Genomic DNA, 24,262 nt, shown 5'->3' on the forward strand with positions numbered 1-24,262 from the left:
GGCATCATTCTCTCTTGGTCCCTCTATGCTGTTGCAGATGATAAGATCTCATTCTTTTTTATGGTTGTGATATTCCATTGTGTATATATCACATGTTTATCCATTTATCTGTTGATGGACACATGGGCTACTTCCATATCTTGGCTACTGTAAATAATACTGCAACAAACATAGGAATGCATGTATCTTTTCAGTCATGTTGATTGATTTGCAAATACTGAACCACTCTTGCAACCCTGGAGTAAATCTTACTTGATCATGGTGAATGATTTTTTTGATGAGTCTGGCTAAGATTTATCAATTTTGTTGATGTTTTGAGAGAACTAGCTCTTGGTTTCATTGATCCATTCTATTGTTATCATAGTCTTTCATTTATTGTTATCATTTATTTCTGCTTTCATATTTATCATTTTCTTCCTTTTGGTGGCTTTGGGTTTTGTTCTTCCTCTAGCTTCTTTAGATATAAGGTTAGATTATTTGAGATTTTTATTGTTTCTTGAGGTAGGCCTGTATTGCTGTAATCATCCCCTCTTCGATGATGATAGAAGAGCTTATGCTGCGTGGTGCCCTCCTCTTTTGTTCTTTCCCAAGATTGCTGTGCCTATTTAAGGTCTTCTGTAGTTTCATACAAATGTTAGGGTTGTTTGCTGTATTTCTGAGAAAAATGCCACTAGAATTTTGATAGGCATTGCATTGAATCTGTAGATTGCTTTGGGTACTATGGACATTAAAAAAAATATTCTTCCAGCCCACAAGCACAGAATATATCATTCCATTTATTTTTGTCTTCTTCAGTTTCTCTCTTCAATGTCTTACGGCTTCCAGTGTACAGATCTTTTGCCTCCTTGGTTAAATTTATTCCTAGATATCTTAATCATTTTGATTCAATTGTAAATAGGATTGATTACTGAATTTCTTTTTTCTTTTTTTTTTTTTGATAGTTCATTCTTAGTGTATTGAAGTGCCACTGATTTTTGTAGATTGATTTTGTATCCCCCAACTTTACTGAATTTATTATTTCTAATAGTTTTTTGGTTGAGTCTTTAGAAACCCTTTTTTCAGTATATCTGGAAGGAGAAGTTTTTTAAAGGCCAGAATCTGCCATGCACTTCTCCTCTGCAAGAAAAGTAGAAATGCATGTAAACTAAAGCAGTTCAACAGAAGCAGCTTAGACATGGATTAGAAGCAGAGAGGATTGGCAATGGCAGAGAGAAGTGGAATGAGATCAAAAAGTAGTTTGCAACCATAAGCCATGGGATTTTCACATGCCACATGGTCATCTTTAATATATACTTAATAATTTTTAGAAAAATCTTGTTTGGCAGTGATATGAAGAAACCAGGAATAAACTGTTAGGATAGCCTTGGGTGGGGTTTTTTTTTTCATATTTTAAGTTTTTATTATGAAAAATTTTAAACATACCCAAAAGCAGAAGATTATAACAAATATTATGTATTCATCATACACCTTCAGCTCACATTTTTCACAAACACACCAACCCACTTCTTCCCACTGGATTATTTAGAAGCAAATCACAGATAAGTTATTATTTCCATAAATATCTTAGTACATTACCTCTAAAGATAGACTTTAAAAATCCATAACCACAAAAACCATCATCATGATTAGAAAAAAATTAATGATTCTTTGCAATACTTAGTTCAAAATTTCCCAATTGTCTTTTTTTTTAAATTTATTCCAGTGTAGTTAATATACACTGTTGTATTAGTTTCAGGTGCACAATACAATGATTCAGCACTTCCATGTATTACTCAGTGCTCATCATTAGGATGCCTTTGTCATGGTCCAGGGAGAGATAAGCGTCCAAATTGAAGCAACGGGTAGAATTAATCATGAGAAAGGGATTTGAGAAATTTTTCATGAAGACTTTGTCATCAAGAACAAGTTAAATTATTTCATGTAATCCATTTCTCAAAGGTTCATTTTGATTATCTACCAAAAATGAGGCAGTGATATTTGGCATTTAACAGATTATTTTAGTTATTTTATGATTTTACTTTTGTGCATCAACTTTGTTTCCTGATGATGTCAGGTAAATGAGGAATTAATTAAGGTTAAATGTGATTTTGCCCTTCTCTGGCTTTTAATCATTTCAGAAGACATTTTGAAATGAATGAAATAGACCAAGTGAAGACTTTTTGGTATCACTTTTTTTTCCATTAGGAAACTGAGGTACAGAGATTTAAATAGCTTATTACTGGTATCATGCAACACTTTGGCTATGGAATCAATGTCAGATATATCTGGTTACTACATTTGCCTCATTCTTGTTGCTAAAAGTACTTAATATTTCTCTGTGAAAAAGTAGAGGGTGAAATGGGATATATCATTGCCAATTTTACATAAGCATTTAAATTATTCTCCAGATTCAGGCTCATAATTTAGAGTTCCATCAGTAGCTACAACTTTCATTGTACAGTTCTGTGTATCTGAGAAAAAATGTTCATGCGCCATGAATTTATAAAAAAATTAACATGCTAACCAGCATTTCTAGTGATCTACTTATCACTAATTCACCACCTGATCTGGTGTTACGAATAAAAGATTTAGAGAATTTAGTCTCAGATGAGCTATATCAAACTGTGCCCCTAATAGAACAGTGATGAAGAATGGAGTTAAATCGCCCAGGATTAAATTTTAGCTGCACCATTTACTAGCTGTTTGCCTTAGGAAAAGGCAGAAATTCAGAAATTACTGAATTCTCTATGCCTCTTATTTGTATAACAAGGAGCCTGACACCACCTACATTTCAGGGTTGTGAGCATTAAATGATACTCTACATGCAAAGCCTTAAAATGATACTCTGTATATAGTATTTAGTACTTTACAGGTGTGCAATAAATGGTCTATTACAAGCAAGCTTAGTCAAGGAAAATTTGGGTTTACATTAAAGATAAATTCCTGCCTAGGGCCCCTGTGTGGTGCAGTCGCCTCTTGGTTTTGGCTCAGGTCATGATCTCTTGGTTCTGGGATCAAGCCTGTGCTCAGTGGGGAGTCTGCTTGCCCTTCTCTCTCCCTCTCCCTACCCGTCTTACTTGTGCTCACTCTCTCTTTAAAATAAATCTTAAAAAAAAAAAAAAAAAGAAAGATAAAAGATAAATTCCTACCTTTAAAGAAGAATCCATTTTAGTGCAGGATTCATGGTAGGCTAAAATAACACGTATCTCTACCTTTAGATTTTTTTTTTTTTAAGAAATATGTCTGTTTTGGAAAATAAGGTATCTATACAAAAATTTCTATAGTCCTAGAATTGTTACAGTGTAATATTCTTCAGGTATCCTATTAGAAGAATCTGTCTCCCAGATTTTATTATTTTAATCGGCCCTTTGAAAAAATGTCAACATGTTTTTGTTGTCTTTTGGCTGAATATGTGGATCTTATGGCATATAAAAAACATTGCACTTAATGTAGTAAAGATCTCTGACCTTAAGTTATTTTTGGAAACATTTTGGATCCATTCCCATCATTGGAGAAAGAGGTGAAATGGGCCCCTCTTCAGAACTATATATAAGCTTGTAGCTCTCCAGCTTTGAAACTGGTGGTAAAAAACAAAGTATCTTTCCCTTCTGTCTTCTTTTTTTTTTTTAATTTTTTAATTAATTTTTATTTATTTATGATAGTCACAGAGAGAGAGAGAGAGAGAGAGAGAGAGAGAGGCAGAGACATAGGCAGAGGGGGAAGCAGGCTCCATGCACCGGGAGCCTGATGTGGGATTCGATCCTGGGTCTCCAGGATCGTGCCCTGGGCCAAAGGCAGGCGCCAAACCGCTGCGCCACCCAGGGATCCCTCCCTTCTGTCTTCTAAGGACAATTTTTATTTAAATGTAGTCCTGCCCATTAACCCTTATGGCAGTAAAAAATGAGCCATTCACGTGATTTGTCCCTTGATTTTTGGTGGGTTTTTGTTTTTGTTTGGCCTTCCTGGAAATGTCTCCCTCTTTCATTCTTTAGAATATTTAGTAAATGACATAGGGTTTGCTGGCTGTAGAATTTATTGTTGTTAATGAGGGTTCTGGTAGATTCCAGCATTGTAGTCTTTCAGCTTTATTTCCCAAACTTACTAATTTTTTTTTTTTTTTTTTTTTTTTTTTTTTTTGAGAGAGCAAGAGCCACAGTGAGGCAGGGCAGAAGGAGAGGGAGGAAGAGAATCCCAAGCAGGCTCCATGCCTAGCACAGAGCCCGATATGGGGCTTGATCTCATGACCTGAGTCAAAATCAAGAGTCAGATGCTCAACCCACTGAGCCACCCAGGTGCCCCCTAATTATTGTTAACTTAGGCCTTCACCTTTGAAAGCACATGTTTGTTGTGGTTGTTATAGTTGCTCTTGGTTGCCAGTGAGTGCCTGTTATTTTGGTTACCAAACCAGGAACTTTATAAACATTATCTCTTAGTTTTTACAACAACTGTATGAGAAGTGTTACTATACCCATTTGTAGTTAAGGAAACTAAGGCTCAAGAAGTTACATAACTTTTCAGGGTGGCTGACTGGCTCAGTCAGTAGAGCCATGAGACTTTTTTTTTTTTTTTTAAGATTTCATTTATTTATTTGATAGAGCATGCTCAAACAGGAATTAGAGGGAAAAACAGACTCCCCGCTGAGCAGGGAGCCTGACTCAGAGCTCAATCCCAGGACCCCAGAATCAGGACCTGAGCCAAAGTCAGATGCCCAACCAGCTGAGCCACCCAGGCCCCTGAGCTTGAGATTCTTGATCTCAGGGTGGTGAGTTCAAGCCCCATGTTGGGGGTAGAGAGTACTTAAATTTAAAAAAAAAAACTTTAATAATAAAAAAGTTAAATAACTTTTATCTTAAAAAGAAACAGGATTCTGCTCAAGGCCTAACGGACTCCTACTGCCTACTATTGCATGATTTATGCCACACTGCCTTTTCAAACTGGTTTGCTTCATAAACATCTTGTTAGTTTTGAAGAATTCACTTACTTATGTAGAGCAGAAATATATACACATGTGGGGAAGACAAAAAGACTTTATGCCAAAAATGTTGGTAGTAGTTATCTAGGTGGTACGTCTATGGGTGATTTTTAAAATATTTTTCCCTTTGTATTTCTTTGTATTTTCTACACACATGAACATGTATTATTTGGTAATAAACATTTTTATGTTACATATAGAATAGTAATTGAGACATGACATTTCTAATTTATTGTTGCTTATTTCTAGATCAATTGGCCTTATTTCCTCATTGGAAATCTAGTCACTATGATGTGGTAGTTGGTGTGTTGTCAGCTCGCAATAACCATGAACTTCGAAATGTGATAAGAAGCACCTGGCTGAAGCATTTAATACAACATCCATCATTAAGTCAACGGTAGGTTTTCTTAGTTGGCAACTTGCCTGATTTATTGAATAAGAGTTCTGAAAAACCTTTTTGGGGACAGAGATGTTAATTTAGGTAAGTGGCCTTTCTTACTGGGAGAAATGGCTATCTCATTTTTCTTCCCTTCCATGTAGTTGAGTCACAAAAGTAAATTTAACCAAGGTTCTTAGCCAAAAGATAGTTAGAGGTGAATATATTCATTGGTTAATATATTAGTATTTATAGATACCTGGTTTGTTTTGTTTTTGTTTTGATTTAGAATAGTAATTTTTTTGAGATAGAGAGCAAGAGTGAGCAGGGGGAGGGGCAAAGGGAGAGGGAAAGAGAATTTTTTTTTTAAGATTTTAAAAATTTTATTTATTCATGAGAGACACAGAGAGAGATATTGAGAGAGAGAGAGAGAGAGAGGCAGAGACATAGGCAGAAGGAGAAGCAGGCTTCCATGCAGGGAGCCTGATGTGGGACTCGATCCTGGGGCTATGCCCTGAGCTGAAGGCAGACACTCAACCACTAAGCCACCCAGGCCTCCCAGGAGAGAGAATCTTAAGCAGGCTCTACGCCTAATACAGAGCCTGGCACAAGGCTCAGTCCTATGACCCTGAGATCATGACCTGAGCCAAAATCAAGAGTGGGATGCTTAACCAACTGAGCCACCTAGGCGCCCCTAGAATACGAATTCTTAAAAGGTTCTATTGCAGAATAGTTGTCTGCTTAGAGAGGTTTGTGTCAAAATAAGCTTTTCACTGACTTTACAGAGACACTGAATTATTTTTTTCTGTTCTTTTTTTTTTTTTTTTTAAGATTTTATTTATTTATTCATGAGAGACACACAGAGAGAGAGAGGCAGAGACGCAGGCAGAGGGAGAAGCAGGCTCCATGCAGGGAGCCCGATGTGGGACTCGATCCTGGGTCTCCAGGATCACACCCCAGGCTGCAGGTGGCTCTAAACCGCTGCGCCACCAGGGCTGCCCTTTTTTTCTGTTCTGTAGTACTTTTAATTGATTAATTGGGGACAGAGATGTTAATTTAGGTAAGTGGCCTAAATTAAATTAATTAAAGTGCAGTGTATATAATATGCCATGCTCTTCCAGGTTGAGCTTGATAGCATATCTCATGTTGATTGGTTAGGAGCCCAAGGCCTTAGTCTTCTCAGTGAGACCAACCTCTAAAGATTATATAGTGAGGGACTAGTGGAAGAGAAGCATGGGAGGTTTAACTTTTAGTTATGTGAAAATAGATACTCAGATGATGAGCAATTCTAGAAGGCCCTCTCAGGATTACATTAACTGGCACATTTGGAAGTGAGTAGCTATACATTTGCAGAATTTTCTTGTCATCAGTAGTGATAGATTTCCTATCTTATTCAAAGCAGCTTTCTTACCTTTTCAAGATTTCTTGAGTTCATGATCTCGATAATAGTACCTATTACCAGCAAATGAAAGGCCTCAGACTCATCACTACTATCAGAACCTCCTCCAAAACCTGCACTTCCTAGGTAGTCTTTCCTGTCTCAGATAATAATGACCCCTTTCTACCAGTTGCTCAGACAGAAAACCCTGGTGGCTATGTTATGAGGGAGTAATCCCCCTTTTGGGTCCCTAAGGGTCACTCCAGCATGGCCACAGAAGTTACACTGGAGAGGCCTATGAAATTAGATTGATCATACTCACAAGTCCTAGAAAGAGAGGAATGGTATGCCGCACAGGGAGCGGCCAGACAGGAGGAGTGGCCAGGAAGCAGTCCCAACCAAGCAGGTGGGGCGCCATTGGCATGTGCCTTTACTGGGGGTCATGGTGGACTATATAAGCAAAAGATGTGTGAGGATTTCATTTTTGTGTTAGAATGTCACTAGGTCAGTCAGGAGAAGGCAAGAGGGGGAATTGTGGCAGGGACCAGCCTTATCACTGGCATATCAGGTCACCTGGAGAGGACACTCATAGGCTGTTTGTGAGGATGTTAAGGCATCAGTAAAATAGGAAGTTTTAAAGAATTATAATACATTGTTATCTTGATTTCTTCTTTCTCCCACATGCCACATCCAACCAATCAGCATATTTTCTTGGTGCTACCTTTGTATTATATCCAGAATCTAGCCACTCACCACCTTTACCACTACTATCAAATTACCACCACCTTTACCACCACCCTCTCCCCATTAGGCCACATTACCTCTCATCTTAATTCTTGCAGAAGCCTCTCTCTGGATTTCCTGCTTCTACCTTTGTTTCTCTGTATTCTATTTTCCATACAGCAGCCAGAGTGCTTCTTTTAAAAATCACTCTAATTTGGGGCACCTGGGTGGCTCAGTGGTTGAATGTCTGCCTTTAGCTCAGAGCGTGATCCCGGAGTTCTGGGATCAAGTCCCACATCGGGCTCCCTGTGGGAAGCCTGCTTCTCCCTCTGCCTATGTCTCTGCCTCTCTCTGTGTGTCTCTCGTGAATAAATAAATAAAAATTTTTTTGAAAATAAAATTACTCAAATTTTGTCAATTTTCTGCTCTTACCTCTCCATTGACCTCTCTTTTGCTCAGAGTGAAATACCAAGTCTTTACTATGGTCTTAGACCTTAGCTACATCTGTTTCCCCTACATGGGCAACCATCACTGTGCTACACTAAATGCGTTTCTGCCTCAGGGCCTTTGCACTTACTGTCTCCCCTGTCTTTATCACTCTTCCACTGGATATCCTCATGGTTCACAGTCTCACATTTTTCAGGTCTCTGTTTAGATGTCACCTTAGCAGGAGGCAGCCCCATATTAAATAGCACATAACCCCTTTTCCCTCTCTGTCTTCCCTGTTTGACTTTATTTTTCTTTATACTACTTACCACCAATTAGCATGTTTTTTATATTTGGCTTCATATTTATAAGTTGTTTTCTTTTCCCACTAGAGTATAATTTCATGAGCATAGGGACTTTAACTTTTTTTAAAGATTTTATTTTGAGAGAGCGTGCATGAGCTGGGGAGAGGGGCTGAGGAAAAGAGAATCTTAAGCAGGCTCCAAGCCCATGTGGAGCCCAACACCAGGCTCAATCCCATGACCCTGAGATCGTGACCTGAACCAAAATCAAGAGTTGGGTGCTCAACTGACTGAGCCACCCAGGGTAAGGCACTCAGTGACTATTGAGGGAATGACTCAGAACTAAACGTAATGAGGAAAATTAACATTCAGATAGTCACCAGTAATTTATTTGCCATCATAGCATTCCTGCTTTAAATTTAGTGAGCTTGGTGATTTGTTTTGTAAAAATGATGGTGTATTTGTATAGCAATAGATATTACTCAAAAACTTCTTCCTGGGTCAGAGTAATTTTATGGATCTAGTAAGAGTATTTAAGAAGAATTAAAAAAACTAATTTGGTAAATATCTGCAATAATTTAATTAGCAGACTTATTCATTTTTGTTTATACTTTTATTCTAAATGCTAGTTGCTTATGAATGGTATTCTGCCTTAATTGGCCATTAATAAAGTGTTTGCACTTCTGTGGCTGTGATTTACTTTCTTTTTTTTTAATTTTTATTTTTATTTTATTTATTTATGATAGGCACACAGTGAGAGAGAGAGAGAGAGAGAGGCAGAGACACAGGCAGAGGGAGAAGCAGGCTCCATGCATCAGAAGCCCGATGTGGGACTCGATTCTGGCTCTCCAGGATCGTGCCCTGGGCCAAAAGCAGGCACTAAACCGCTGTGCCACCCAGGGACCCCTGTGATTTACTTTCAAATCTTGTATTCCATTGTATCCATATATATTTCTAGGACCATTTTTTTTTCTAGGACCATTTTTAATTAAAAGCCTTTGTAGTAAAAGAAATGAGATGTCAATTTCACAAGTATCTATTAAATAGATAGATACAATTGACAAAAGAGTACAGTTGGGACATAAATGTTTCCTTTAAGTTAAAGAGTAAAACTAAAGTGACAACTGAGGATTCCTGGGTGGCTCAGCCGGTTGTGTGCCTGCCTTCAAGCTCAGATCATGATCCCAGGGTCCTGGGATTGAGTCCCCATTGGGCTCCCTGCTCAGGAGGGAGCCTGCTCTCCCTCTTCCTCTGCCTGCCACTCCCCAGTGTTCTCTCTCTCTCTTTCTCTCTGTCAAATAAATAAAACCTTTCAAAAAATAAAGTGACTACTGAGATATGTGCCAGAACTTTACTCTTAATCAATAAAGTCAGTGACTTCTTTGTTGAATTAGGTAATAGGTTTTCTACTATTCACAATGGAATGGCTATAGACACATCACTTTTTTCTTTTAATTTTTATTTATTCATTTTTAATTCAAGTATAATTAGCATTCAGTGTTATGTTTCAGGTGTACAATATAGTGATCCAACAATTGTATATATTACTCAGTGCTCATCAAGATAAGTGTATTCTTAATCCCCTTCACCTGTTTCACTTGCCCCCCCCCCAAACCTCGCCTCTGGCAACCACTGTTTCTTTATATTTAAGAGTCTATTTTTTGGTTTATCTCATTTTTTTCTTTGTTTATTGTTTTGTTTCTTAAATTCCACATATAAGTGAAATCTTGTGGTATTTGTCTTTCTCTGACTTATTTTCCTTAGCGTTATACTTTCTAGATCCATCCATGTTGTTGCAAATGGCAAGAGTTCATTGTTTATGGATGAATAATATTCCATTGGGGATCCCTGGTGGCGCAGTGGTTTGGCGCCTGCCTTTGGCCCAGGGCGCCATCCTGGAGACCTGGGATCGAATCCCACGTCGGGCTCCCGGTGCATGGAGCCTGCTTCTCCCTCTGCCTGTGTCTCTGCCTCTCTCTCTCTCTCTGTGTGACTATCATAAATAAATAAAAATTAAAAAAAAAATTCCATTGTATACACATACTACATCTTCATTCATCTATTGATGGACACTTGGGTTGCTTCCATATCTACTGTATGGAATGCTACTATAGACAATGCTGTGATAAATAGATAGATAGGTATTTATCTTATATATCTAAATTAGTGTTTTCATTTTTGGGGGCTAAATACCCAATAGTGGAATTACTGGATCATATGCTAATTCTATTTTTAATTTTTTGAGGACCCTTCATACTGTTTTCCACAGTGGTTACAACAGTTTGATTCCCACCAACAGTGGACAAGAGTACCCTTTTCTACACATACTTACCAAGGCTTGTTATTTCTTGTCTTTTTGATATTAGCCATTCTAACAGATATTATCTCATTATGGTTTTGATTTGGTTTTTCCTGATGATGAGTGATGTTGAACACTATTTCGTCTGTCGGCCATCTGGATGTCTTCTTTGGAAAAATGTCTATTCATGTATTCTGCCCATTTTTTAGTTGGATTATTTGATTTTTTGGTGTTGGGTTCTTTATATATTTTGGGTATTATATCCTTATCAGATATCTTTGGAAATATCTTCTCCCATTCTGTAGGTTGCTTTTTAGTTTTATTGATAGTTTCGTTTGCTGTGTGGAAGGTCTTTATTTTGATGTAGTCCCAGTAGTTTAATTTTGCTTTTGTTTCCCTTGCCTGAGGAGACATATCTAGAAAAATGTTTCTATAGCTGATGTCAGAGAAATTATTGCTTATGTTCTCTTCTAGGAGTTTTATGGATTTAGGTCTCACATTTAGGTCTTTAGTCTATTTTGAGTTTATTTTTGTGTATGGTGTAAGAGCATGGTCCCATTTCATTGTTTTGCAGGTAGCTCTCCAGTTTCCCAACACTCTTTGTTGAAGAGACTATCTTTTTCCATTGGATATCCTTGCCTCCATTGTCATAGATTAATTGACTATATAATTGTGGGTTTATCTCTGGGCTCTCTATTCTGTTCCATTGATTTATGCAGACACATCACATTTTTAAGTTTAATTTGCATTAACTTTTCCTCCAACATTTGCTTTTTTTCCCTCCATCATTAAGGTTAACAAAACAATAAATAAAACCCTTATTTTTAGTGTTTGCCAGTTTCCATGGTGGAAATATTCCCTCCATGACCAACTTCAACCAACGAATACCACATCTCTGAATACAGACTCAGGAAAAATATGCAGTAGCACACCGTTTCATTTCCACCACACAGATGTAATAGGTAAACATAACCTCAAGAGCATAGATAATAGAGAAATGAGAAAGGATTAATTTGAATATATTCTTTGTTTTTAATGTTTATGTAATTTAATAAAGGCTATTCTTAATAACCAGCCTCCAGAATTCTTGAAAATTTAGCAGTTGGCTCTCACAGGCCAGTAGGAGCCACATCCAGCACATGACTGTCATCTGTGGGCTGTCTAGGAAAAGATGTTCAATGAATATATGGATCTTTTACTTAGAAGGTGGGTCCAAACTAGAGATGCTAATTCAGGAATCCTTCCCAAGCTAGGTGAAGCCTTGAGAATAAATATTGTCCAGGAAGAGCAGGCAAAAAGAGTGAGAAGAGGCCCAAGGGCAAAGCCCTGCTTTAAAATCTATCCTAATGGACAGACTCGGTAGGTGAATGAGCAGCCCACATAATGGAGGGAAAAGAACACCATAAAGAGACTACTATCGAACCACAAATTGAAGGCTTGAAAAGTTGTCCGTTGATTTAGCAGCAAATCAGTAGTTACATTGGTGGTAAACATTTCAGTATAAGTGGTGGGTATTAAGCTGAAGTCTCTGTTTTATAAAATGAGTGGGAGATGAGAATCTACAGCCTGCAATTTTAGTTAATTCCTTTGTAGGACTTCACTGTAAAGGAAAGGATGGTAGGTAAATAGAAATTAGGATCAGGGGGTAGCCCGGGTGGCTCAGCAATTTAGCACTGCCTTCAGCCCAGGCTGTGATACTGGAGACCCGGGATTAAGTCCCACATCGGGCTCCCTGCATGGAGCCTGCTTCTCCTTCTCCCTGTGTGTGTGTGTCTCTCTCTCTTTTCTGTGTTTCTCATGAATAAATAAATAAAATCTTTAAAAAGAAAAAAATTAGGATCAGGACTCATCGTATTTATAAAGTGTAGGAAAGGAGCCACAGGTTGCAGGTAAGATATAGGAGAGGAGACCATCTCCTCTTGCTTGGGAAGACTAATCTGTAGTAAAAGGAATACCTCCTAAAATAGAAGAAAGCAGGGCAGCCTCGGTGGTGCAGCGGTTTGGAACCCCCTGCAGCGTGGGGTGTGATCCTGGAGACCCGGGATCGAGTCCCACATTGGGCTCCCTGTGTGGAGCCTGCTTCTCCCTCTGCCTGTGTCTCTGCCTCTCTCTCTCTGTGTCTATGAATAAATAAATAAAATCTTAAAAAAAATAAAATAGAAGAAAGCAAATAAAGAAGATTGCAGATACAGATATGTTTTTAGGTCAGGGCATGAGAAACTGACTTTACTGTAATTTGCTTTTTTTTTTTTTTAACTTGAAGATGATTTTTTTTATTTTTATTTATTTATTTATTTATTTATTTAATTTTTATTTTTTTAATTAATTTTTATTGGTGTTCAATTTACCAACATACAGAAAAACACCCAGTGCTCATCCCGTCAAGTGTCCACCTCAGTGCCTGTCACCCATTCCCCTCCAACACCCGCCCTCCTCCCCCCTTCCACCACCCCTAGTTCGTTTCCCCGAGTTAGGAGTCTTTATGTTCTGTCTCCCTTCCTGATATTTCCCAACATTTCTTCTGTAATTTGCTTTTAACAAAAAGCATTTGCTGGTAGCCAGGCCAAACATATTCATACTCACTTTATTTTTTTTCAAGATTTTATTTTAAAAAAAAGATTTTATTTATTTATTCATAACAGAGAGAGAGAGAGAGAGGCAGAGACATAGGCCCAGGAAGAAGCAGGCTCCTCATGGGGAGTCTGATGCAGGACTCAGTCCCAGGACTGTGGGATCACACCCTGAGCCAAAGGCAGGATGCTTGACCACTGAGCCACCCAGGTGCCCCCATACTCACTTTAATGTATATACGGTAGAGGGCTTACACATAAGTCACCTGGTGATTGGCAACTTTTGGTTCGCTTGTTCCTCTTTTGCCAGACTAGAAAAATAAAGTTAGAATTAATCCTCATGAACACTCGAGTCTCCAAAGCTTTGAAATGGGCATGAGGAAACATTCATGTGCAAAGTGAAAATCAATATCTGATGTTAATGCCAACACATCTCTCAGTGTGCTTGTGAAGTTCATAATAGGTGCTCATGGCTGTGAAGTGCCTGTGGAAGACAGGGAAGATCCTTATTCCTGCAGACTGCTCAACATCACAAATCCAGGTGAGTCGTCTCTTTCACCAGCCCTGTGACTCTACATACAAATTTGATGTTGAGGAGAAGTTGCTAAACTGACTAGTCTGGTGATCTGTTTTTAGCAGACTCAGATTGAGCTTTTATCAAAATGTATCTTTCATCTTTTTTGACAGATCGAGTGATCGCTAGCTATCTGTGAGGAGTCTTTAATAGATAGATATAATTTCAGGATCTAGGAGAGTTTGCCTTTTCAGTATGATTCAGATTCATCTGGAGATTCCTTACATATAGATAAATCCTAAATAACTGAGTTTTGAACTTTGAGATAACTTCTGATTTCACCATCTTGTCAATTTATTGTAAACCTGGTATGAATACTGTGAGGCACCTTCCTCTTAGAATTATTGCCTGTAAGCTTCTGCGAAAGAAACAAATAGTAAAAGATTTTAAATATGGGTAATATTTTGTATTCCCTAAAGATTTGTGGGAGTTCTGATGATAAAGAAAGATGGTCCTAATCAAGTTCCCTCTGTTACCTGGGAACCAGTTTTAGGACATTGCTGACTGTATAAGCAAATATCTTCCTTTACCAGCATTTCCTTTTGTGTTCAGCTATGGTTCTTTTTTTTTTTTAATAAATTTATTTTTTATTGGTGTTCAATTTGCCAACATACAGAATAACACCCAGTGCTCATCCCATCAAGTGCCCCCCTCAGTGCCTGTCACCCATTCACTCCCATCCCCCACCCTCCGGCTATGGTTCTAAGGAAGACTAAACTTTTCAAAGTCGTAAATGTGCTGATTATGACTTCTGGTATGTTAAGATTTGTCAGACCCTTATAATTGTATACACCTCACTCTTACAGGCAACATTAGTGTTGTCATTGAGAGTGTAGGCCTTGGAGTCAGCCTTCCATGGCTTTAAATCTAGGCTCTGACTTTCCCAGCTGTGTGACCTTTGATCAGTTATTTACCTCCTTTATGCTTCTGTTTCATCATCTATAAACTGAGGATAAAAAGTACCCCATAGGATGAAAAAAAGTTGATACATGTAAACAACTTAGAATAGTTCCTGGGACATGGTGTAGGTACTTAATGTTATTTTAAAGAATCTGCCTCTTATAAAATGCAGTTTCAATCAGCTTTTTTTTTAAATTTTTATTTTTTAAAAATATTTTATTTATTTATTCATGAGAGACAGAGAGGCAGAGACATAGGCAGAGGGAGAAGCAGGCTCCACACAGGGAGCCCAATATGGGACCCAATCCCGGGACCCCAGGATCAACACCCCAGTCCGAAGACAGGTGCCAAACCGCTGAGCCACCCAGGGATCCCTATTCAATCAGCTTTTTAAATAAATTGCACAATATTTTCAGGTCTGTATTGTGTAAAGCAGAGGTTTCTTATGATCTTCTAACATTATAAGTAAAATTTCATGTGTTATTGTTTCTCTGAGAACGCCCGTTAGCTTGCACTGGAGTCCCAGAGGGACCATGAACCTAATTAAATGTTGTATTGCTGATGATGTAAGAATAATAAGCTTGAACAAATTACATTTGAAGGGATCCCTGGGTGGCTCAGCGGTTTGGCGCCTGCCTTTGGCCTAGGGCGTGATCCTGGAGTCCCGGGATCGAGTCCCACATCGGGCTCCCAGCATGGAGCCTGTTTCTCCCTCCTCCTGTGTCTCTGCCTCTCTCTCTCTCTCTCTCTATCATAAATAAATAAATCTTAAAAAAAAACAAAAAAAACAAAAAAAACAAATTACATTTGAAACCCAGATCAAATTTTTAAAAACCTCACCTTAAATTAACAGACTTTTATTGTTTTAAGCATTACTGTTCATGAATACTAAAGGAGTGGAGTTGTTAATTAATAGAAAATTTTCATATATGTAACACCTAGGTTATAACATTTTTAAAATAGGTGTAACTAAATTTATTTTGAAGCTATTGAAGTTCAAGGTACATTTGTTTTAAACAGATACGTAGTTAGGCTATAGTGTGCTTAACCTGTTAGCCTTTAACCCATGCATATACTTTGAATATTTTACATTTACTGAGTATATTAAAAAAATCTTTTGATGTCACCCAGTTTATTTGGAGTCTAGCAGTGCTTGCCCAGCCCATCACAAAATGTTTATCATCCTCCTTTCCACTCCTGCTAATGTAGGTAACTGGGTAGGCTCATCAGTTCCAGTTAGGCACATTTTATTGAGCATCTATCTACTGAGTGTAAAATAGCACTTTAGGAATTTTCAGGTAGGGATCCAAAGGATCCAGTGGGTGAGGGAAGAAAACAAAATTTCTGTTTATCTGAAAATAAAACAATGTTATCTTTATAAAGACTGAATATCTTGGTAACAATAATGTATGTGTATATTTTGTAAGTACTCTATACTAGAGTGTGTAGAAATGTGCTTGATGGGGTTGTGTGAGCAGCAAAATTAGAAAACCACAGCTTGAAAAGATATAAAGAACGTTAAAATCTTTTAGAATAGGTTTTTATATTATTTCATAAAGTGGCTCTGATACTCTCAGCCATGTGAACTGCTTCATGTAATCAGTCCTGATTCATTTCTGGTAATTGAAAACATTATTTGCAAAAGACTATTTTTGGGTTTGATTTAAACAGCTGAGGGGTAGGGGAAAAAGCATGCAGTTTGAAGTGCATAAACCTGGGGTTGATTCCTGGCTCTGCCACTTTCTATGACCTTGGGCAAGTTACTTAACATCTCCAGGCCTCAGTATCATAATCCATAATGCCAGATAATGCCACGACCACACAGTGTAGTTGTGAAGATGTAAATGTGATGGGGCACGGCACACAGTATGTGGTCAGAAATGCTACTGTGTTTGATGTGCTTCTCTTATCAGTATTATATAGTTTTTCAGTGTTATTGGAAGTGATTTCAAGGACTTTTGTGATGTGACATCACAAGTATTTTAGATTGCCCAACAAGAAGTAGAATTTTGGAATTTGCAGAGCCAAGACTAAATTTTCTCATTATTTTTGACTGCATTAGGTACTGTTTGCTTTTTTTTAAAAATGATTTTATTTATTAGTTACTTTTTAATATCCCTGTTAATTGAACCTTTCCTAATAGATGCCTTTGGTAATATTCCTCTATGGCATTTAGATATGTATATCCACACATGTATATATACAAAAACTTATAAAGTAGTTCTGATAATTAAATATTTTACCTATATGTGGCTAAAAACTTCATTCTTAAATTTCAAAATAATTTTTTTTCCTAGAAGCAGCCACATTCCTGAATTGTTTTTAATTCCTGCCATTTGTGAAATAATTAGAAGATTATATTTGTTATGTAAAACTCCTTTTCTCATTATTTCCTTAGTTTTGAACCAGGAGATTGAGGCATTCAGTCTTTCTGAAGACACTTCATTAGGGATTTCTGAGGACCAAGTTGTCAGCGTGAGCTTCCGAGTTCTCTACCCAATTGTCATCACCAGTCTTGGGGTGTTTTATGATGCCAACGATGTGGGTTTCCAGAGAAACATCACAGTCAAACTTTATCAGGCAGAACAGGAGGTATGCACTGTTTTGTATAAGGTTTTCCCCATTTTTCTTCTTAAAAAATACTAGCTTTATCCTCATGGCATATAGTAGGTTGGAAGTCTATATAATTATATCTAGTTGGAAGAATTCCACTTTTCTTCCCTTACTGATTGGATACACTATAACATAATATATTAATATGCTGGTCTGGGAAGAGAATACCAATGAATGGTAAACGTGTTCTATCTAGAAAAGAAGAAATTGGACCAGATTAGAAATTTCCAACCTAACATCCCCTAAAGCCTAAGGAGTTACAAAAGTTGATAATGAATGTAAGAGCTTTGGGACTCTAAGGTGTGAGTTTTATTGTCTCTTTGTTCCAACCCTGAAAGTCTATCACTATAATACAAGGCTAACAGCTGCTTCAAATCTCTTTTCTAATAAGGATGTAGAGGGAATGAACATTTAAAACAACTGGGGTTACTCTGTTCCTGGTATGTACAGAAATCTGATTTCTTCACAGGATACATCTGAAGAAGTGTATTAGGAAGGAATTGTATTTGAAAAGATTCTTTCAAATCCTTTTTGTAGAAATCTTCGAGGAATTATACAGTGAACACCCATAAATCCACCTAACTTCTATAGTAGTTAATTAACATTTTGTTATATTTGCTTTATCATATATGTAGTTGTTCAGTGATCTTTTTATTTTTCCTGGCTGTATTTCAGAGTCAGTTTCAGGTATCAGTACGCTTTGACCCTAAACACTTCAGCATTCATATCATTAGTTAGATTTTTTTTTCATTAATTAGACTTTAATATTTGTTGTTTTTTTAAATTTCATGCACAGTAAAATGTACAGTTTCGTATTTATTTTCTAAGTTTTTATTTATTTAAGTAATCTCTATACCCACCATGAGGCTTAAACTCCATGATTCACCTGTTCTTCCAACTAAGCCAGCTAGCTGCCTCTTAGTCAGTTTAAACTGCATAACCCAAGCTCCTATCCCCCTGTCACACTTCCTAGAGACAGCCACCTTTTTTTTTTTTTTACCTTTTTTTTCCCTGTTACCGTAGACTAGTTTTGCTTGTTGTGGGATTTCATATGTAAATAGAATCATAAAGTACTCTCCTGTGTAAGATTTCTGTGTTTTTATAAAGCATCCATGTTCTTGTATGTATTCATGAATATTCCCTTTTCTGTTAACTCTTTAAAAAAAAAAAAAAAAAAAAAAAAACGTAAGCTCTGTGCCGTATATGGGGCTTGACCTCACAATTCTGCCAATGGAGCCAGCCAGGTGCCCCATCACTTTTGTTTTTTTTTAGTTGCTAAGTCATATTCCAGCACTATGTTTATTTGTTCTATTGCTGAGCATATAGAATGTTTTCAGGGTTGCTCTTACTCTGTTAGTGGGATGAATAACATTTGTTGATTTTGAAATGTTAAACCAGTCTCCTATTCCTCTTGGTCATGGTGTATTATTTTATATATATATATATATATAATATATATATAATAATACATATATATAAAATTATATATATGTGTGTGCATATATATATATATATATTTATTTATTTATTTATATCTGGAAGTTGTGTTTCCTGAGGACAAGCATATAGTTGGGTCTTCCTTTTGATTCAGTCTGAGAATTTCTACCTTTTATATAGAGTGTTTATCCATTTACATTTTTTTAAAGATTTTTTAATTTATATATTCATGATAGAGAGAGAAAGGGAGAGAAAGAGGGGGGGGGGCAGAGATACAGGCATTGGGAGAAGCAGGCTCCATGCCAGGAGCCCGAAGCAGGATTCGATCCCAGGACTCCAGGACCACACCCTGGCCCAAAGGCAGGTGCTAAACTGCTGAGCCACCCAGGGATCCCCTATCCATTTACATTTAATGCAATTATTGAAGTGGTTGGATTTCCATTTTTCATTTTGCTATTTGTTTTCTATTCTACCATTTTCTGTTTCTCTGTTCCTCTTTTCCTGCCTTCTTTGGGTTTGAGTATTTTTTAGAATTTCATTTTAATTTTTCTGTTGTCCTTTCATCCATAGCTCTTTGCATTACTCTTTTTGTGTATGATTGACAGAAAGATTACAGTAGACATCCTAAACTTGTCATTTTTCCTAAAACTAATGTTGTACCCTTTCATGTAGAATATAAGAACAGTACAGTGTTACAACTTCTGCTTTAAAACAGCTAAATGTATATTTAAGTAAATTAGAGAAAAAAAATCATCCTTTATATTTGCCCACATATTTACTATTTCTGGTGCTCTTCATTCCTTCCTGAATATTGTGAATGTGCAAGTTTATTGGTAATTCATTTGATTAGTTTTCATGTTTCTGAAAATATTTATGTTTTGCCTTTATTTGCCCCCTCCCCCATTTTCTTGTGGAATATTTTCTGGATATAGAAATTCTGAGTTGACTTCTTTTCAGTATTTCAATATTTTCTGGACTCCATTGTTTGTGGTGAGAAGCCAACTATCCTTTGTATTATTGTTCCAATATATGATATATGTAATTGGTTTTTTGTCTGTTTCTCCTGGCTGCTTTTAAGAATTTCTTTTTATATTTGGTTTTAAGTAGTTTAATTGTGTTGTACCTTGCTGTGGTTTTTTTCTTTGTGTCTGTGCTACTCAGATTTGCCAACTTTTTTCGATCTGTAAATTTGTCTTTCACCAAATTTGGGAAACTTTCAGCTATTATTTCTTCAAAAAATTTTGCTCAGCCCCATTTTCTGCACTCATTCTGGGAATCCAATTATATGCATGTTAGACCTTTTGCCATTGTTCCACAAATCATGAGACTGTGTCTATTTTTTTAAATGTTTTGTTTTTCAGATTCAATAATTTCTGTCAATCTATTTGCGCATTCACTGACTCTTCTACTACAAATCTGCTATTAAACCTCACCAGTGAATGCATTTTATTTATTTATTTTTTACTATTTTTAAAAAAGATTTTATTTACTTGAAACAGAGGGAGAGCATGAGCAGGCACAGAGGGAGAAGCAGAAACCTTGCTAATAAGCTGGGAGCCCAACATGGGGCTCAGTCCCAGGATCCAGAGATCATGACCTGAGCTGAAGGCAGATGGTTAACCATCTGAGCCACCCAGGCTCCCTGAATGCATTTTAGGTATTGTACTAATACCTACTTTAGGTATTGTACTAATTATAGAATGTCCCTTTCATTCTCTTTCATAGTTTTATTTCTCTAAAATTTCCTGTGTTCATTTATTTTGAACATATTTTCTTTACAGCTTTGACCTTAGGTACAATAATAGCTTTAAAATCCTCTCTGTTATTCTGATATTTGAATCACGTTAAGGTCTGTCTTAATTGATTATCATCTTTTCTCTTGAGTATGGATTACATTTTCCTGGTTTGTCTTATATCATGTAATTTTGGATTGTATCCCAGATATTGTGAATAATTCATTGCAGGATCTCTGGATCCTATTATATTCCTTGAAGAGTTTTGATTTTTTTGTTTTGTTTTGTTTTGTTTTGTTTTAGCAGGCAGTTAAATTGGCTAACAGAGAGAGAGAGTGAGGGAGTGTACCCATGAGCAGGGGGTGGGGGAAGGTGGGGAGAAGGAGAAGGAATTGCAGGCAGACTCCCCCGCTAAGTGTGGAGCCTGACTCAGGGCTCAGTCTCACCACCCTGAGATCATGACCTGAGCCAAAGTCAAGAGTTGGACACTTAACTGACTGAGCCCCCCCGGTGCCCCTGGCTGACAGAGACTTTAGACGCTGCTGTCGCAGTGGGCAGCAGCTGAAATCTCTGTTCAGCTCTTTGGAACTTTGATGGGCTACTCGAATTCTGCTTTGGATGTAGATTTTGTCAGCCTGATTTGGGCAGAATTGATGTAAAGAATGTAGGACCTCCTCTCTCTGACCCTGTCCTTTTTGGGGATTTTCTTCACTGTTTAGTGGATGTGTTTGCCCCAACTGTCTTTTGATTTTTATTTTTTTCAACCAGAATGATGACAGTTGTTAATTAAAACTTCTAGTTGCCCGCTCAGGGTGTTCTTTCAATTTAAAAAACGGGGGGAAAAGCACAGCAACTTTTTCTTCTTCCTGGTATTGGTTTTTCCTCCAGTTTTGGCCTGTTTATTCACATTCCGGTGTCTTCAAATCATTTTTTTCTGTTTTGTTCAAAGTTCATAATTGCTACCTACAGAATAATTGTTGTCTATAAAAGAAGTCAGTTTTTTTAGACATCATGAAAAATATTTTTATATCATTGTGAATGCTGTTAGTAACAGTGTTAGAGAGTAACTAGTAAATAAGCAAACCAGTTTAAGACTATGGTTGAGCATCTGCCTTCAACTCAGGGCATGATCCCAGAATCTGGGATCGAGTCCTGCATTGGGCTCCCTCGGGGAGCCTGCTTTTCCTTCTGCCTGTGTCTCTGCCTCTCTCTCTGTGTCTCTCATGAAGAAATGGATATATCTTAAAAAAAAAAAAAAAAAGTCTGTGACTGTGCTTAATGACATAAATTAGGCAGGAAGGACAGATTCTAGTAGTGATTCCAGCTATTATGATTACATTTGAGAGAGTTTATCAAAAGACTCAAGTATTGGAGTTTATGTATTATGGTTAAAGGTTTTGACACCAAAGCTCAAATAGGTAACTAAAATAGCAGTACTCTGAGTTCCACTGTTCTCATCTAGAAATTAGGATTACTCTTGAATCTTTTTGATCCATTTAACTGTTATAGTATATGTAGTCTTTTTTTTTTTTTCAACTATGCATGTTTGAGTTATCAATGAAGAAGTTTGGCACAGACTATTTTGATCATGTTAATTTATCTTTTAGTTGCCATATTTTTAGTGAGGAAGTTAATCTTTGTCTGCAAGGAAGGCCAGTCTAAGGTCGATGCCATTAGGTTCACAATGCAAAAGGTATTACTACTATATGGCCAAGAACTGCTGTTAATGAAAGAAATACACATAATCCACTAAAACCCCCTTAATCCTAAACCTCTATGTTATCTTCATTGCTTTAACAGAAGTTTCTCCTGTACTAAGTTGGCATATAAGAATAGGCATGAGAAGTAGGAAATGTTCTTGCCAAAACAAACTGGGAAGGACTCAAAGAAAACAGTGTAGGTGTACCTCGGAGATACTGTGGGTTTACTTTCAGACCACTGCAATAAAGCAAATGTCACAGGAAAGCAAGTCAAGTGAACTTTCTGGTTTCTCAGTGCATCTGACAGTTACGTTTATACTTACACCGTCGTCTATTATACATGCCATAGTATTAATAGTATTAAGCATGCAAATGTTGAAAAAACAATGTACATACCTTAATTTAAAAATACTTTATTACTAAAAAATGCTAACTATCATCTGAGCTTTCAGTGGGTCATTTTTGTTTTTGTTTTTTTTTTTTGCTGGTGGAGAGCCTTGCCTAGATGTCAATGGCTGCTGACTGACCAGGGTGGCAGCTCCTGAAAGCTGGGGTAGCTGGAGCCATTTCTTAAAATAAGACAACAGTGAAGTTTGCCTCACTGACTGACTCTTCCTTTCACAAACAATTTCTCTGTAGCATATGATGCTATTTGATTGCATTTTAACCAAAGTAGAACTTCTTTCAGAATTAGAGTCAGTCTTCTCAAACCCTGCCACTGCTTTATCAACTACATTTATGTAATATTCTAAATCCTTTTTTATTTCAGCAATTTCACAGCATCTTCACCTGGAGTAGATTCCATCTCCAGAAACCATTTTGCTTACTCATCCATAAGAAGCAACTCCTCATCCATTAAAGTTTGATCATGAGATTGCAGCCATTCAGTCTCATCCTCAGATTCTAATTCTAGTTTGTTTGTTTGTTTGTTTTGCCATTTCCACCACATCTACTGTGACTTAAACCTGTCAGAATCTGCCATGAGGGTTGGAATCAACTTCTTCCAAATTCCTGTTAATGTTGATATTTTAACTCTTTCCATGAATCACAAATGTTCTTAACAGCACCTAGAATGGTGAATCCTTTCCAGAAGGTTTTTAGTTTACTTTGCCCGGATCCATCAGAGGAGTCTATGACAGTCTTATAAAATGTATTTCTTAAATAAGACTTGAAAGTCAAAATTACTCCTCGATCTGTGGGCTACAGAATGGTTGCTATGTTAGCAGGCATGAAAACATTAGTCTGGTACATCTCTGTCAGGCTCTTGTGTGACCGGGTGTATTATCAATGAGCAGTAATATTTTTAAAGAATTTTTTTTTTTTTTGAGTAGTAGTCTCAACACTGGGTTTAAATTACTCAGTAAACCATATATAAACAGATGTGCTGTCATCCAGACTTTGTAGTTCTACGTATAGAGCATAGGCAGAGTAGATTTATCATAATTCTTGGGGGCCCTAGGATTTGCAGAATGGTAAATGAGCATTGGCTTCAACCTAAAATCATCAGCTGCATTAACCCCTAACAAGAGAGCCATTCTGGTCCTTTGAAGCTTTGAAGCCAGGTATTGACTTCTCTCTAGCTAGGGAAGTCCTAGATGGCATCTTCTTCTGACATAAGGCTACTTTATCTACACTGATAATCTGTTGTTCAGTGTAGCTACCTTCCTGAATTAGCTTAGGAGGGTACCCTGGAGAACTTGCTGCTGCTTTGCATAAGCATCTGCTGCTTTACCTGGCACTTTGATGTTACAGAGATGGCCTTTTTCCTTACACCTTGTGAACCTCTGCTAGGTTCCAACTTTTCTTCTGCAGCTTCCTCCCTTCTCTTAGCCTCCACAGAATTGAAGTGAGAGCCTTGCTGTGGATTAGGCTTTGACTTAGGGGAATGTTGTGGCTGGTTTGATTTTCCATCCAGACCACTAAGACTTCCTCCATATTCAAGAAGGCCGTTTCACTTTCTTTCTTTCTTTTTTTTTTTAATTGGTGTTCAGTTTGCCAACATATAGCAAAATACCCAGTGCTCATCCCACCAAGTGCCCCCCTCAGTGCCCATCACCCAGTCACCCCAACCCCCCACCCACCTCCCTTTCCACTACCCCTTGTTCATTTCCCAGAGTTAGGAGTCTCATGTTCTGTCACCCTCACCGATATTTTCACTCATTTTCTCTCCTTTCCCCTTTATTCCCTTTGCCTATTCTTAATATTCCCCAAATGAATGAGACCATATAATGTTTGTCCTTCTCCAACTGATTGACTTCACTCAGCACAATATCCTCCAGT

General features: G+C 37.4%; 1 protein-coding gene across 2 annotated transcripts in view; it reads left to right on the forward strand.

Annotated features, from left to right (window-relative positions):
• Positions 1-24,262, forward strand: part of B3GALNT2 (beta-1,3-N-acetylgalactosaminyltransferase 2) — a 55,991-nt gene that overhangs the window by 5,672 nt on the left and 26,057 nt on the right. For both annotated transcript variants that reach the window (XM_026008777.2, XM_072755934.1), the window contains exons 2-4: positions 5,201-5,348; positions 13,466-13,566; positions 16,898-17,091. In XM_026008777.2, the coding sequence (XP_025864562.2) occupies positions 5,201-5,348; positions 13,466-13,566; positions 16,898-17,091 (443 nt within the window). The remainder of the gene's footprint in view (positions 1-5,200; positions 5,349-13,465; positions 13,567-16,897; positions 17,092-24,262) is intronic.

The sequence above is a fragment of the Vulpes vulpes genome, chromosome 4 (genome assembly GCF_048418805.1).
Source record: "Vulpes vulpes isolate BD-2025 chromosome 4, VulVul3, whole genome shotgun sequence".
Taxonomy (NCBI): domain Eukaryota; kingdom Metazoa; phylum Chordata; class Mammalia; order Carnivora; family Canidae; genus Vulpes; species Vulpes vulpes.